The following is a 16,563-nucleotide window of genomic DNA, read 5'->3' on the forward strand; positions in this document are numbered from 1 at the left end:
GTAGCGGGATGTCGGCTGTAGCGGGACGTCGGTTGTGGGACGTCGGCTGTAGTGGGACGTCGGCTGTAGCGGGACGTCGGTTGTAGCGAGACGTCGGTTGTAGCGGGACGTCGGTTGTGGGACGTCGGCTGTAGCGGGACGTCGGTTGTAGCGGGACGTCGGTTGTAGCGGGACGTCGGTTGTAGGATGTCGGCTGTAGCGGGACGTCGGCTGTAGCGGGACGTCGGTTGTAGCGGGACGTCGGTTGTGGGACGTCAGCTGTAGCGGGACGTCGGCTGTAGCGGGACATCGGTTGTAGCGGGACGTCGGTTGTAGCGGGACGTCAGTTGTGGGACGTCAGCTGTAGCGGGACGTCGGTTGTAGCGGGACGTCGGTTGTGGGACGTCGGTTGTAGCGGGACGTCGGTTGTAGGACGTCGGTTGTAGCAGGACGTCGGTTGTAGCGGGACGTCGGTTGTAGCGGGACGTCGGTTGTGGGACGTCGGCTGTAGCGGGACGTCCGCTGTAGCGGGACGTCGGCTGTAGCGGGACGTCCGCTGTAGCGGGACGTCGGTTGTAGCGGGGCGTCGGTTGTAGCGGGACGTCAGTTGTGGGACGTCAGCTGTAGCGGGACGTCGGTTGTAGCGGGACGTCGGTTGTGGGACGTCGGTTGTAGCGGGACGTCGGTTGTAGGACGTCGGTTGTAGCAGGACGTCGGTTGTAGCGGGACGTCGGTTGTAGCGGGACGTCGGTTGTAGGACGTCGGTTGTAGCGGGACGTCGGTTGTAGCGGAACGTCGGTTGTGGGACGTCGGCTGTAGTGGGATGTCGGCTGTAGCGGGACGTCGGCTGTAGCAGGACGTCGGTTGTGGGACGTCAGCTGTAGCGGGACGTCGGCTGTAGTGGGACGTCAGTTGTGGGATGTCGGTTGGAGCGGGATGTCGGCTGTAGTGGGACGTCGGTTGTGGGACGTCGGCTGTAGCGGGACGTCGGTTGTGGGACGTCAGTTGTGGGACATCGGCTGTAGCGGGACGTCGGATGTGGGACGTCGGTTGTGGGACGTCGGTTGTAGCGGGACGTCGGTTGTGGGACATCGGTTGTGGGACGTCGGCTGTAGCGGGACGTCGGTTGTGGGACGTCGGCTGTAGCGGGACGTCGGTTGTGGGACGTCAGTTGTAGCGGGACGTCGGTTGTAGCGGGACATCGGTTGTAGCGGGACGTTGGTTGTAGCGGGACGTCGGTTGTAGCGGGACGTCGGTTGTGGGACGTCGGTTGTAGCGGGACTCGGTTGTGGGACGTCGGTTGTGGGACGTTGGCTGTAGCGGGACGTTGGTTGTAGCAGGACGTCGGCTGTGGGACGTCGGCTGTAGCGGGACGTCGGCTGTAGCGGGACGTCGGCTGTAGCGGGATGTCGGTTGTGGGACGTCGGTTGTGGGGACGTCGGCTGTAGCGGGATGTCGGTTGTGGGACGTCGGCTGTAGCGGGACGTCGGTTGTGGGACGTCGGCTGTAGTGGGACGTCGGCTGTAGCGGGACGTCGGTTGTAGCGAGACGTCGGTTGTAGCGGGACGTCGGTTGTGGGACGTCGGCTGTAGCGGGATGTCGGTTGTAGCGGGACGTCGGTTGTAGCAGGACGTCGGTTGTAGCGGGACGTCGGTTGTAGGATGTCGGCTGTAGCGGGACGTCGGCTGTAGCGGGACGTCGGTTGTGGGTCGTCAGCTGTAGCGGGACGTCGGCTGTAGCGGGACGTCGGCTGTAGCAGGACGTCGGTTGTGGGACGTCGGTTGTAGCGGGATGTCGGTTGTAGCAGCACCGGCCAGAGCAGGGCTGGACCGGGGAACTGCAGCAGTTCTGTGGACAACAGAACTCAAGAACCATAAGACTGTGGGTGTTTTGCCGGAGATAATCTTAATTGTTTTATAAAGCCAATTAAATAGCCTGAAAATGTTTACTTTTATACAGCACGTGACGAGTTTTCCGCATTTATTATAGCACCTTATCAGGTGGTACTAGAATGCTTTACAACTCATGGATTACATTTAAAGTACAGTCACTGTTGTTTTGTAAGCAAACATGGCAGCCAATTTGCACACAGCAAAGTTCCACAGCAACAGAGGTGGGAAGAGGTAATTAGAGTGGGGTAGAGAGATAGAAGCTCAGACAAGTAGAGGGAGAAGTTCAGACATACAGGGAGAGGCAGAATTTCAGACACGTGGAGAGAGAAAGAGAAAAAAAGTTAAAACAGTAAGAGAAAGATTTAGACACATAGGGAGATGAGGTGAGAGAGAAAATTGGCACATCAGGAAAGAGACAAAATGATGGAAAGAGAAGGGCATTCAGTCACAGCGATAGACACGGAAGCAAAGATACACACAGCAGGAGAGAGAGAAAAAAACACCAACATGCAGGGTTTGACAAAAGACCACAGATACACACCAGAATATAAAGGAAGAGAAGGGAACCAAAAATATACACAGAAATCTACATATATAGAGTAGATAACCATAAACAAACACAAGGACGTAGATGGGTTTTGTGCATTTACTCTCACGACGGACTTTTGCATGATTGAGCCACCCATGATAGTGTGCTTATAAAACATGAAAATAAAATAATTTTGTTCCAGAGCTTCAATATTTTGCTCCATAACATTAAGTGTGGCATCCTGGTCCACACTACAGAAGCAGTTTTTATGAAGCCCAGTTATGTAACACTATTGACCTTGACCATTGAAGTCCGTAGTGAAAGCCATCATGTCCTCATTGCAACAAGAGGCAAAAGAGGGAATCCTAAAACCAGGAAAAGCAATCATGAAGATAAATAAAATTGACAAAAAAGGTTGATTAAATGCTAAGGATAAAAGTTCTAATTATTGAACTAGGAAACTGCCACAACAGAACTGTTGGCCTTGCTGATTGTATCACATGAATGTTTCGTAAGGATTAAATAAACAAGCTTCTCAAAGATTCAGTGGATACTCCAATCTCCCCTCATGCTCTCTCCGAGCTCATCTTGTCCATGAGACCCACTTCCTGCTCCCTCGACCCTATTCCCACTAATCTGCTGGCCATCCAACTTCCTTTGCTGGCTCCCATGTTAGCTGATATTGTTAACGGTTCTCTCCCCTCAGGTACTGTCCCCCTCTCCTTCAAATCTGCCATCATCACCCCTCTGCTCAAAAAACCAACCTTTGACCCCCTCCGTCCTTGCAAACTACCGCCCCATCTCCAACATTCCTTTCCTCTCCAAAGTCCTTGAACATGTTGTCACCTCCTAAATCCGTGCCCATCTCTCCCGGAACTCCATGTTTGAATCCCTCCAATCAGGTTTCCGCCCTGCCACAGTACCGAAACGGCTCTTACCAAAGTCACAAATTACATCCTGTGACAAAGGTAACCTGTCGCTCCTCATCCTTCTTGACCTGTCTGCATCCTTTGTCACCATCCTCCTCCAACGCCTCTCCACCACCATCCAGCTGGGTGTGACTGCACTCGCCTGGTTCCATTCTTATCTATCTAATCGTAGCCAGAGAATCACCTGCAATGGTTTCTCTTCCCACTCCCACATCATTACCTCCGGTGTCCTCCAAGGATCTATCGTTAGCTCCCTCCTATTTCTCATCTACATGCTGCCCCTCGTCGACATCATCCAAAAACACAGTGTCAGTTTCCACATGTACACTGACGATACCCAGCTCAACCTCACCACCACTTCCCTCGACCCCTCCACTGTCTCCAAATTGTCAAACTGCTTGTCCAACATCCAGTACTGGATGAGCAGAAATTTCCTCCAATTAGATATTGGGAAGACCGAAGCCATTGTCTTTGGTTCCCGCCACAACCTCCATTCCCTAGCCACTGACTCCATCCCTCTCCCTAACATCTGTCTGAGGCTGAACCACACTGTTCGCAACCTTAGTGTCATATTTGACGCTGAAATGAGCTTCCGACCACACATCCATGGCATAACTAAAACCGCCTTTTACCACCTCCGTAACGTTGCCCGACTCGGCCACACCTCAGCTGACCTGCTGCTGAAACCCTCACCCGTGCCTTTGTTACCTCTAGACTTGACTATTCCAACACACACCTGGCTGGCCTCCCACATTCTACCCTCTGTAAACTTGAGCTCATCCAAAACTCTGCTACCCATGTCCTAACTCACACCAAGTCCCGTTCACCCATCACCTCTGTGCTTGCTGACGTACATTAGATCCCAGTTAAGCAACGCCTCGATTTTAAAATTCTCATTCTTGTTTTCAAATCCCTCCATGACCTCGCCCCTCCCTATCTCTGTAATCTCCTCCAGCCCCACAACCCACCGAGATATCTGCTCTCCTCCAATTCTGGCCTCTTGAGCATTCCTGATTTTAAATCGCTCAACCATTGGTGGCCCTGCCTTCAGCTGCCTAGGCCCTAAGCTCTGGAACTCCCTTCCTAAACCTCTCCACCTCTTTACCTCTCTTTCCTCCTTTAAGACGCTCCTTGAAACCTAACTCGCATCTGCCCTAATATCTCCTCATGCGGCTCGGTGTCAAATTTTGCTTTATAACGTGCCTGTGAAGCACCTTGGGACATTTTACTACGTTAAAGGTGCTATAAATGCAAGTTGTTGTTGTTGATAAATACATTGCCTGTGTGGTACAGAGTCATATTAACAATGGCCTAGGATTTTTCCCTAATCTCAGCCAGGCAGTAGGGGTGCTATCATTGGCCTCAGTGCCCCTGGGATTAGAACGAGAAAGGAAAATAAGCCAGGTTTCCCAGTCTTGATCAATATTGAGAAGTATACGATGTAAAATGCATGTATGGATGTAGAGTCAGGCTCAGCTTGAGTTGTTATATAACCAACAGCAAAATTTACTACCAATGATCATTGTCAAGTTTCACACATGAAGAATGGTCACATAAGCAAAGTACCAGATGGTTATTAGTGACAGTGGAACCACACCGCAACACAATTAAGGGCTCGATTTTGCCATTGGGGCGGGCTGGGGCGTGTCAGGTGGTTTTCGTGTCAGGACCCTGACTTCGATGTGAAGTGGGAAAAAGTGCGATTTTGCCCTAATTGGGCAATTGATTTCCAGCGTGTGGAAACCCCTGGCCCAATGAGTCTTTTCTTATAGAAAGTCGGCTCCGATGACGTTATCAATGCTGCTGGATTTAAGGCCTGCAAGCAGCCTTGCTTCTTCTGGAGACTTCAAACTTTGTTGTGATCGCTTCATTCAGCAACTATGTCCAGCAGTAGACCAAAGTGTGCTCCAAGGTTCGATGAGGCCTCCCTCCAAGCTCTGGTGGAGGGAGCAAGCTTAAATAAGGAGGTGCTCTTCCCTTCCTCAGGGAGGAAAAAGCCTCTCCAGCAGACTAAAGCTGTGTGGATGCAAGTGGCCCAAGAGGTCAACTCAATCTCTATGTGCCGCAGAACCTGGCTGCAGTGCAGGAAGAGGTTTCATGACCTTCTCCGCACAGGAAAAGTGAGTATGACTTTCTTCCCATCACCCTCAATTTGATCCCCATCGCCTCTCCTCACCAGCACTCTGCTTTGCCAACCTCTTCCTCCACATCCCACTTTACACTGATATCCCTGCACCCTTACCGATACCCTCTATCTCTATGGTCACATTCACTTAACTATTTGACCATGCAGCCCTCACACTCCTTATCACTGTGATGCAATGACAACAACTTACAACACACAGGGAGGGCCCTTTGTTTCCTTCTAAGCATCTATGCTATGGTTCCTCTACACTCACTCCTTCATTTTCACTCAAACTCCACTTGTGTCCCTCATTGCAGGAAAAGAGAGCCCACAATAAGAGGGAAAGAGCGAGGACAGGAGGAGGGCCACTGTCAGTAGCCCAGCTCACCACCTCGGAGGAGGCAGCCCTGGAAATCACCGGTGGCGAGGAAGGTTCGCAAGTGGGGGATGGACAGACGAGCGCATCACAGCAAGCTGGTGACAGAATAGTTTGGCATCTCTCTCATTGACATTGCATGAATGACTGATAATGATTCTGATGCACTAACAGATTGACTTATGATCATCTGCACAATTCAATGTGCATGCAACCTTTACCTCACATCTCTAACTCTTTCCTTTACTCCCCCACAGGACCATCGAGAGCCCCTGTCCCCACTGTCCAGGAGGAACAGCCTGAGCTTCAAGACTCCTCAGAGGAAGCTGCAACGTCTGAGGGCGCAGCGTCAGCAGAATTCAGCGCACCCAGCACCAGCGCAGACACTAACACCTCGGTGGGTCCTTTGCGACATAGAGTAGTGTTGTCACCTGGTGTATCACAACTCACAAGTGAGCATCAGCAGATGGTAGAGACAGGGACAGCAGTGGAGAGTCCTCATCGGAGGGCGCAGGACTCTGCCAGCTCAGCTCAGCTGCATGTCGACCCTGTGCTTCCGGGTTCATCCAGAAGGAGAGCAGTGCTGGAACTCCAGGAACAGGTGCAGGAGTCTCTGGCAGGTTTTGTCTCCAGGGTCGCTGCGAGGGTGGAGTGAATGGAGGAGTCCATCGTGAACATGAGCAGAGCCTTTGTGGAGGCACTGGCGCATGAACGCATTACCACGGAAAGGATGGCAACCTCCGTGGAAAGGATGGCTATGGTAGAGGAGAGGATGGTTATGGCCATGGAGGAGCTAAGTCGCCAGAGTGTTGAAAACATGGTCATTGTTCAGAATAGACTGGCATCTCTTGAGGAGCGATGGTCAGCTATTGAGCATAGTAACCAGACCTTCATGGAAGTCCTCTGGAGAAACGGGTCCTCATGGCCCCCCAAGTGCAGCAAGGTGCTGTCAAGCCACTTGCTAGCTCTGAAGTGGGGCTGACCCATGGGAGGGATGTTGGTGGCAGACAACAAGGAAGTGGGGACTCCTCTCCAAGCGCTCACACAACCATGCCACTGCAAAGCCCTTAGTCAGAGCCCCACCAGAGTCCTCACCCAACTGAGATGGGTGTCTCATCCCCTGCACAGCCGCAGGAGCAGCAGATTGTTGCCGAGCCCTCACAGGTTCACAACCCCAGAGGATGGCCACCAAAGGTGTCGAGACAGGAGCAGCAAGAAAGTGAGCAAGAGGCCTCCACGTCTGCTGAAGCCACAGGGGAAGCACCACGTAGGAGCACACGTAGAGGAAGATAATGCACAAGTAGTCACAAGGGTAGTCACTTGGGTGTTATGTTGTGTTTATTTTTGAAATGCCATCAGTTGCTTGTTGTGATAAAAAATTCTGATGGCAAACTGTTGAAGTTGTGGCATGTGTCATTTCGCAAATGGGACTTCCACATTGAGGGCTTAGAGCGACTTGTATGGTGGTCAGAGTGATAGGAATCCGCAGGTTCCTGTCCATTGTCGATGCTCTGCTAAGAAGGTGCGAGGCAAAAGTGTTTGATTGTGCAGGCAAAGCAAATCTGGCCAACATGAGTGCGTCCCTTGCATCCCGGGCAGCAATGTGGTTGCGCACTAGCGCCTTCTGGCCTGTGCAGCTTCAGGTGGGTGAGCAGCAGCTTGGCGCTCCTGTTGTTGCTGCTGTTGTTCATGGTTCTGCTGCTGCCATGACTGGTCTTCATCGGAATCTGATTTCCAGGAGGAAAGGAAATAAAAGGTTCCCATGCTTCTGGTATATGCCTCAGTTGAGGAAGTGCTCAGTCAAGGTGGGGGGAGGGGTTTCCCAGGAGGTCACACTGGAGATAGATGTTAGGCTCCAAACTTCCACAACAATGAGTATGCCTGTTAAAAGTTCCCCCAGACCGGAGACAACAAAGTTCTGCCACCTGCAAATGATCATTGGTGAAAACTCCTTAATGGTGGAGCTGCAGCTGTTAGTAAGCAATCGACTTGTGAGGCCGTCAGGATTAACTGGCGTGTTCCAGAGGAGATGTGCAGGACGGGGAAAAAGTGTTCAAATCAGAAAGGCCTCTCAAAATGGGATTATAGAGGCAATTAACTGGTTCTTAAGGGCCTATTCCACCTCTTGGAGGCGGGATGGAAACGGGGTCTGAAACCCTGATTCTGGGAAAATTGCGCGGAGGCGGGCTGGAGGCAGGATTGGAGCCGCCCGCCATTTTTTGCAATTTTAACACCTCACACGCCTCCAATCCCGCCTCCTCGGGCCTGGCAAAATCGATTCCTGTGTGTTTTCAACATGAGGGATTAAGAACAGAGAAAGAGAGAAAAACATTATAAAAACATTAGCATGAAGACTTGCTTCTCTGTGTACTCATCATATCTGCTCCACCTTTACCCTTTTGGTATATTGTGTTCTGCTTACCATGAATCCCTTTAAGGTTCTGTAAAATGGGTCAAGTAGCAGGCTTGCCATGGAGCAAACCTGTGCAGTTCTATCCCAACCATCTGAGCAGTGAACCAGTACACTGGCTGCCTCCTCAGCAACTGCCTGAAAGAACAATATTTTACATCATATTTATATCCAAAAAGCCCAAAGCCTATACATCACACTATAATTAATTTGCTTGGTTATTTACCTTCATATGCTATAAGTAAGGCAGCCAGTCACCCCTACAGCCTGCCACATGTAAATGACGGCAAGGAGGAGTGTCTCGTGTACCCACCTGATTTTCCTGCTTTCCACTGCTACTGCCACCAACTGTAGGGATTGCCAGGAGTAGGTAGATCATGGGGCAGTGATGGAAGGCCCTATGAAGACCCTTTTGGAGAGTTAATTAACCTATATTTTATTAACACCATACTCATTTAAACACTCATCTCATGAATCATTGTATTTAAAGGCTTCATGGTCTTACTGTATCTGCAAGATTGGAGGCAGCTGAATTCATTGCCATTTTATAACACATTGGCGGTTAGCGTACGACGTCATACCGTCTTTGAAATTGACTGCAAGTTCAATCCGAACTTGCGATCTGTCAAGTTCCGACTCCGCATCGGCTTCGCTGCACGTTTCACCTACCCATTGAAATCAACGCGCTGGCGAAAAGTTGAGCTAATTGCCCATCGACTGCGCATTAATTTCCCTGAAAATTTTTATGGCTGGTGCAAACAGGTGCAGGAGCCTGTTGCACAGCGTATGGGCAGGGCAAATGAGAATATTGTATTAATTTTGAGCTAGGTTTATGCTACAGCCCATAAAAAGCATCCTAATCGAGTTTTATGGTTTTAAGGACACTTTCAGTAAAAAGTATCTCAAGATTTTTCAATGTTTGATCGAATTCTCTTAATGTTGAAATCTTGGTTTGTGTATTAAATATTAATGCAATTATCATAATTAATTAATAAAATAGCATTTCTGGCTACTAAATTATTTAAAATGAGTTGTGGGCAAATCAGCAATCACCTCTGTTTCCTGATTGGCTAAGAGTCAGGAAGTGAAATGAGCACCACCCCACGTGATCCCAGATTCGCATACTCACAACGCTTCGCCCCTGGGATCCGAGGGCCACTACACTGCGCACAACTCTGCAGCGTTTGAAAGCAAGTTTTCGTTGGGGCTTCGCACGAGGTAAGTGCGGATTTTGTTTGGATGTCGGCGGCGTACTCCTTAGCTATGCCGCTGACCACAAATTCAGGGCCAATATGTGTTCTTCATTCTTTTTATTTTAATCTTAAAAGAAATATGAAGATAGCCTGCACTATTGCCAAATGTCAAATAGCACCGTTCATTTAATCTGTGCTCCTGAGATCAAACGAAAAGTCAATGTTCCGGCAGGCATGTGGTTAATTTCTCAACTTCAGCATATCAAAGTAAAGAACCCCATAATCACAAGATGGAGCTATGTTCATAAAATTGTGTTTTGTACCTTAAGAAACCAAAAGGCTTTGCTGGAGATGGTTTATTGGATTGTTTGTGTCATTAAAACTGCAGAAGACTTTTTATGTTGAAGAAAACGTGAGCGTGGTAAGGGCTCTTTAAAAAGACTTTTCTATATTTATGTACGACCAGTGCCTTGTGCTTTTAGTATCATATTGTTCTTACACTTCTGTACATTCTTTAATGTGTAAATAAAATTGTAGCGATTTTAGTCTGTAGCATTCTAGTCATTTGTGAGATATTCCTATGTTTGACAGTCCCACCTTATGACTTAGGATAGTGGCAATGTAAGGAGAAGAAAAAACAAAATGCAAAAAAAAATTGGAAATTGAGGTATTAAAGCAACTTTAGGTCAGTTAACTTACTTTCGCAATAAATATACCCGCATCCATGATGGCTTTAATGTGCTTCAACCAGCCTGAATTCTCCAAACCCCATAGAAAGTCACCCATTGAAGGTGATCGAAGCTCACAGACTGAAAAAGAAAGACAGACTTCCATTTATATAACGCCTTTCACGACCACCGGACGCCCCAAGGCGCTTTACAGCCAATGATGTACTTTTTGAAGTGTAGTCACTGTTGTAATGTAAGAAATGCAGCAGCCAATTTGCGCACAGCAAGCTCCCACAAACAGCAATGTGATAATGACCAGATAATCTGTTTTAGATGTTTATTGAGGGATAAATATTGGCTAGGGCACTGGGGGATAACTCCCTTGCTCTTCTTCAAAATAGTGCCATGGGATCTTTTACGTCCACCTGAGAGAGCAGATGGGGCCTCGGTTTAACGTCTCAGCCGAAAGACGGCACCTCCGACAGTACAGCACTCCCTCAGTACTGCACTGGAGTGTCAGCCTAGATTTTTGTGCTCAAGCCTCTGGAGGGGGACGTGAACCCACAACCTTCTGACTCAGAGACGAGAGTGTTACCAACTGAGCCACAGCTGACAAAAAAAATCTCATAATGTTATATAATTATTACATTCTGAGCAATGCCTGACCTGCAAACCATCAAATACAATCATTCTATAGAGCCTTTTGCTCTATAAAATGATTCCAAATAAAAGCATATTATGCATCACATGCAACAATTAGGTGTTGACAACAGTAATGTCAACTACATTGGACTAGGACAAGGGAAATACCTTGTATGGATTATCTCTCTCGATAGAATAACATATTTCTTTCTCAGGGGAATATCGTGACCCTAGAATCTATCATCAACATCCGTTGATTTTCTTCTTCCTTATTGGTTGAATGTGTATAGTCTCTGTGTTTTTGTTGTCTAATTGGTTATCCTCTGTTTTCATTATCCAACAGTATTACGCAAACTGCCCCCGTGAAAACAATTTTTTCTGCAATCATGTTCCACCACAAAAAATGTTCACTGCACCATACATCAGCAAAACAAAATTATAGGCAATCATACTGCAGAAAAAATAATCTCCAATATACATTAAAATTAATGAACGGAAAAGTATGGAGAGTGCACCCGCAACTTCCCAACATATGCTGCTGTGGGCAAAGCTCCCTGCCATCAGTGCAAACTTGGAAAGTCTGGCCTATAATATACTGGAATTCTTACATAGGTCATGTACAACATAAGAACATAAGAAGTAAGAGCAGGAGTAGGCCATTTGGCCCTTCGAGCCTGCTCCGCCATTCAATAAGATCATGGCTGCTCTTCTACCTCATCTCTACTTTCCTGCACTATCCCCATATCCCTTGATTCCCTTAATATACAAAAATCTATCGATTGCTGTTTTGTATATACTCAATGATTGAGCCTCGACAGCCCTCTGGGGTAGAGAATTCCAAAGATTCACCACCCTCTGAGTGAAAACATTTCTGCTCATCTCAGTCCTAAATGGCTGACCCCTTATTATGAGACTGTGACCCCTGGTTCTAGGCTTCCCAGCCAGGGGAAACATCCTCCCTGCATCTACCCTGTCAAGCCCTGTAAGAATTTTGTATGTTTCAATGAGATCACCTCTCATTCTTCTAAACTCTAGAGAATATAGGCCTAGTCTACTCAATCTGTCCTCATAGGACAATCCCCCCATCCCAGGAACCAGTCTACTGAACCTTCATTGCACTCCCTCAATGGCAAGTATATCGTTCCTTAGGTAAAGAGACCAAAACTGTACACAATACTCCAGGTGTGGTCTCACCAGGGCCCTATATAATTGCAGTAAGACGTCTTTACTCTTATACGTACTCAAATCCTCTTGTCATAAAGGCCAACATACCATTTGGGCAGTATGGTGGCATAGTGGTTAGCACTGTTGCCTCACAGCGCCAGGGACCCGGGTTCGAATCCGGCCTCGGGTGACTGTCTGTGTGGAGTTTGCACATTCGCCCCGTGTTTGCGTGGGTTTCCTCCGGGTGCTCCGGTTTCCTCCCACAGTCCAAAGATGTGCGGGTTGGGTTGATTGGCTGTGATAAATTGACCCTGAGTGTACAAGGACACCCAGGTTCCTCTGAACACCAACATTTCCCAATCTCTCACCATTTAAAAAATATTCTGCTTTTCTATTTTTCCTACCAAAGTGGATAACTTCACATTTCTCCACATTATATTCCATTTGCCATGTTCTTGCCCACTCACTTAACCTGTCTATATCCCCTTGAAGCCTCCTTGCATCCTCCTCACAACTTACATTCCCACCCATCTTTTTTTCGTCAGCAAACTTGGATATATTACATTTGGTCCCCTCATCCAAATCATTGATGTAGATTGTGAATAGCTGAGGCCCAAGCACTGATCCTTGTGGTACCCCACTAGTTACAGTTGCCAACCCGAAAATGACCCATTTATTCCTACTCTCAGTTTTCTGTCCGTTAACCAATCCTCAATCGGTATATTACCCCCAATCCCACGAACCCTAATTTTGTTTAATAACCTCTCGTGTGGCACCTTATCAAATGCCTTCTGAAAATCCAAATACACCACATCCACTGGTTCCCCCTTATCTATTCTGCTAGTTACAACCTCAAAAAACTCTAACAGATTTGTCAAACACGATTTCCCTTTCATAAAGCCGTGCTGACTCTGCCCAATCCTATTATTATTTTTTAAGTGCCCTGTTACCACGTCCTTAATAATAGATTTTGGCATTTTCCCTACCACTGATGGCAGGCTAACTGGTCTGTAGTTCCCTGTTTTCTTTTTCCCTCCTTTCTTAAATACAGTAGTGGGATTACATTTGCCACCTTCCAATCCGCGGGAACCGTTCTAGAATCTATGGAATTTTGGAAAATGACAACCAATGCATCCACTATCTACTATGTACTTCACCAAAAGCTGCATCTAACCATTCCCTATGGGATCTCCAATATTACATTGTCCACAATTAACTGTCATGATTCCCTGTCAGGCCTGTAGGTGGTGGTTTAATAGTATTTCCCACTTTAATCTGGTCAGTAAGATGGATGCCCATCAGGCTAGCAGGTCCAGCTGTACCACAGATAGTGGTGTACAGCTCGCCATCGTCCAGCACCATCAAATAGAACTGTACTATCAAATGGAGCGGCAGAGCATCCCCTACTCCCAGCACAGCTACCAACACCTGAACACCTTAGCCTATCTGCCTATAAACACAAAGTTGAGGTGAAATTCCATGTAATTAAATTTTAATATATGTATCATAGTAAATCAATATTTGCACTCCCCCCACACCCTTATTCCTCTCTGACAGCTATGGCCATAGCCTACAATGTTTGCTGGCTGCTCGACTCCACCCTCGGAACCATTTTACTTTAGATTCCTTGGTATCTTCTTATCTTATCTTATATATATATAAATATAAAATATATATAAAGCAGTTGGTTTGTCTGTCTGTGTGTATGTATGTCCGCTATACACTCAAAAGTTATAGAGTGTAACCACACATCTGTTATATCAAAAGAAACGTTATGATCAGGGGAGTATCATAGGCGTATTTACTTTTTGGTCAGACAAAAATTGTTCGGAGAGTAGACAAAAAACGTTCAAAAAACGGAAAAAAATTCGCTCATTAGCGGTTGACCAATCCTACCGCTCATTAGCGTTGAGTGACGTGAAGGTTGACCAATCCTACGGGGGGAGCGCGCTGCGTCACGGGGGGCGTGGGCGGGGCCTAATCCTTCAAACTGAAAAGCAAGCTGCGGCCATTGTTGTTTGTGATAGAGCACAGTGAAAGGTGAGGACCCCCTTTTTTAATAAAAATTGGTGAGGTTGTAAAGTGTATGTTATACAAAGCTTTAACCAAAAATGTTTTATAAGTACTTTAAGTTTCATGTTTCAAGGTATTAAAAGGTAGAACATCCCAAAATCAATTCCCTTTAAAATACACAATCTACAAAGAGCAGCCTGATCACAAAAAAATCACAAAAAAAAAACCCGACCAAGATGGCCGACACACAGACGGAGAACGAGCGGTGGCGGCTCACCTTCCAAGAGTAGGCTTCTCCTTCCTGCCATTTTCATTTCCCTCGGTGCTTTGTGGCCTGCGGCCGAGCGGCGCCTGCGGAGCGTGGGCTGCCCGGGGCGCTGGGCTCGGCTGGGCCATGTCAGTGCAGGGGCCTGAGGCCCCGGGGCCTAGGCTTCTCCAACCGACGGCAGCGCAACTCCAGTCCCAGGCTCACGGCCCAGACAGGGAGATGTATCGGCCGCGGGCCGGGGACTCGGCCTTTCCCCCCCTCGGCCCGGTCCGGGGCTCGGCTCCATTTGCGGCCGCGGGCTGGAGACTCGGGCTTTCCCCCCCTTGGCTAGGCCGCAGGCAAGCCACTGCGACGGTCCGGAGCGGGAGCCGCCGCGCACGGCCTTCCCCGCGGCGTCAACTGCGCGGCCCGAGAGCCCGACCGAAAGTGAGCAGGGCTCCGGGTCAACAAGGCCCCACACCCCCCTTTCCCCCTCCACCCCCTTCCCCCCACCCCCTTTCCCCCCCTTCCCCCACCTCTTTCCCCCACCCCCTTTCCCTTTCTCCCCCCTTCCCCTTTCTCCCCCACCCCCTTCCCCCACCCCCTTTCCCCCCCACCCCCTTCCCCCACCCTTTCCCCCCACCCCCTTCCCTCCCACTCCCTTCCCCCCAACCCCCTTCCCCCCCACCCCCTTCCTTCCCCCACCCCTTTCCCCTTTCTCTCTCTCTCCTTCCCTCTCTCTCTCCTTCCCTCTCTCCTTTCCGCTCTCCTTCCCCCTCTCTCTCTCCTTCCCTCTCTCCCTGCTTCCCTCTCTCTCTCTCCTTCCCCCTCTCTCTCCTTCCCCCTCTCTCTCCTTCCCCCTCTCTCTCCTTCCCCTTCTCTCTCCTTCCCCCTCTCTCTCTCTCCTTCCCCCTCTCTCTCTCTCCTTCCCCCTCTCTCTCTCTCCTTCCCCCTCTCTCTCTCTCTCTCCTTCCCCCTCTCTCTCCTTCCCCCTCTCTCTCTCTCTCCTTCCCCCCTCTCTCTCTCTCTCCTTCCCCCTCTCTCTCTCTCTCCTTCCCCCTCTCTCTCTCCTTCCCCCTCTCTCTCTCTCTCCTTCCCCCTCTCTCTCTCTCTCCTTCCCCCTCTCTCTCTCTCTCCTTCCCCCTCTCTCTCCTTCCCCCCTCTCTCCCTTCCCCCTCTCTCTCTCTCTCCTTCCCCCCTCTCTCTCTCTCTCCTTCCCCCCCTCTCTCTCTCCTTCCCCCCTCTCTCTCTCCTTCCCCCCTCTCTCTCTCTCTCCTTCCCCCTCTCTCTCTCCTTCCCCTTCTCTCTCTCTCCTTCCCCCCTCTCTCTCTCCTTCCCCCTCTCTCCTTCCCCCTCTCTCTCTCTCTCTCCCCTTCCCCCCTCTCTCTCTCTCCTTCTCCTTCCCCTTCCCCCTCTCTCTCTCCTTCCCCCTCCCCCCTTTCTCTCTCCTTCCCCCTTTCTCTCTCTCCTTCCCCCTCTCTCTTTCCCTCTCTCTCTCCCTCTCCTTCCCACACAGACAGACAAACTCATTTATATATATTAAAATTATTTGTACTTTTTTCATAACAACATGCCCTCAAAATAACAACATGCCCTCAAAAAAACCTCAGCACCGCCGGGCACGCCAGCTAGTATATTATAGATGGTTCTGCACGGCCTTATTGTGTTGCTAATTTTCCATCATCAGTCTGCCTACATGCCTTGCTTCAAAATTACATGGCCTGCCAACTGCAGTGTTGCCTGCAACCCACTGCCCTTGGCTCTGTGCAGTTAAGTTACAATGGCTACCAGCTGAAGACTTTACTTGGCCTTCTCTCCATGTGCAACACCACAGGAGATCAACTAGTATTGTAATATATTGCTAATACTCATTAATATATAATTATATAATGACGGGTTGGGTGTATGGGGTGAGCTTTAAAGGTAGCACCTCTGCATGACAAACAGCAGCGTCCAGAAGGGTGGCTTTACTAGGAGTTGGTCAGACAACTCACCCAGTTCTCACCAGTGGCTCCAAGTCCCGCACCCTGGGAACTTCCCTCGGTTGGTATGCTAAACCTAGTGAGAGTAGCTAAGGAGTAATGGTCGAAAACTTGGAGAATTCAAGACCTCTGAAACCGAATGAATTATGGAAGATGAGAAAGACAATTCATGCCGGATCGGTCGTCGCTTGGATAAACAAGGGCCGCACTCACCGTTCAGGGATCAAGGCGGGAGCGATAAGTTTTTAAAATCAGTACAGAACAACAGATATCTATAGGAACACGGAATGTTCTGAATCTACATCAAAGTGGAGCCCTGTTCATATTGATTAATGAACTAAAGAGATACCAATGGGAAATAGTAGGTTTATGTGAGACAAGATGGAATGGTAAAGGTGAGTTTCACTATGATGG

General features: G+C 48.8%; 1 protein-coding gene across 1 annotated transcript in view; it reads right to left on the bottom strand.

The window, feature by feature from the left end:
• Window positions 1-16,563, bottom strand: part of mtmr7b (myotubularin related protein 7b) — a 215,172-nt gene that overhangs the window by 58,605 nt on the left and 140,004 nt on the right. The window contains exons 8-9 of the mRNA XM_085970693.1: window positions 10,133-10,242; window positions 8,253-8,378 (exon numbers count right to left, since the gene is read on the bottom strand). Coding sequence (XP_085826819.1) covers window positions 8,253-8,378; window positions 10,133-10,242 — 236 coding nt within the window. The remainder of the gene's footprint in view (window positions 1-8,252; window positions 8,379-10,132; window positions 10,243-16,563) is intronic.

The sequence above is a fragment of the Somniosus microcephalus genome, chromosome 2, assembly GCF_052327205.1.
Source record: "Somniosus microcephalus isolate GS21.2 chromosome 2, FLI_Smic_1.0, whole genome shotgun sequence".
Lineage (NCBI taxonomy): Eukaryota > Metazoa > Chordata > Chondrichthyes > Squaliformes > Somniosidae > Somniosus > Somniosus microcephalus.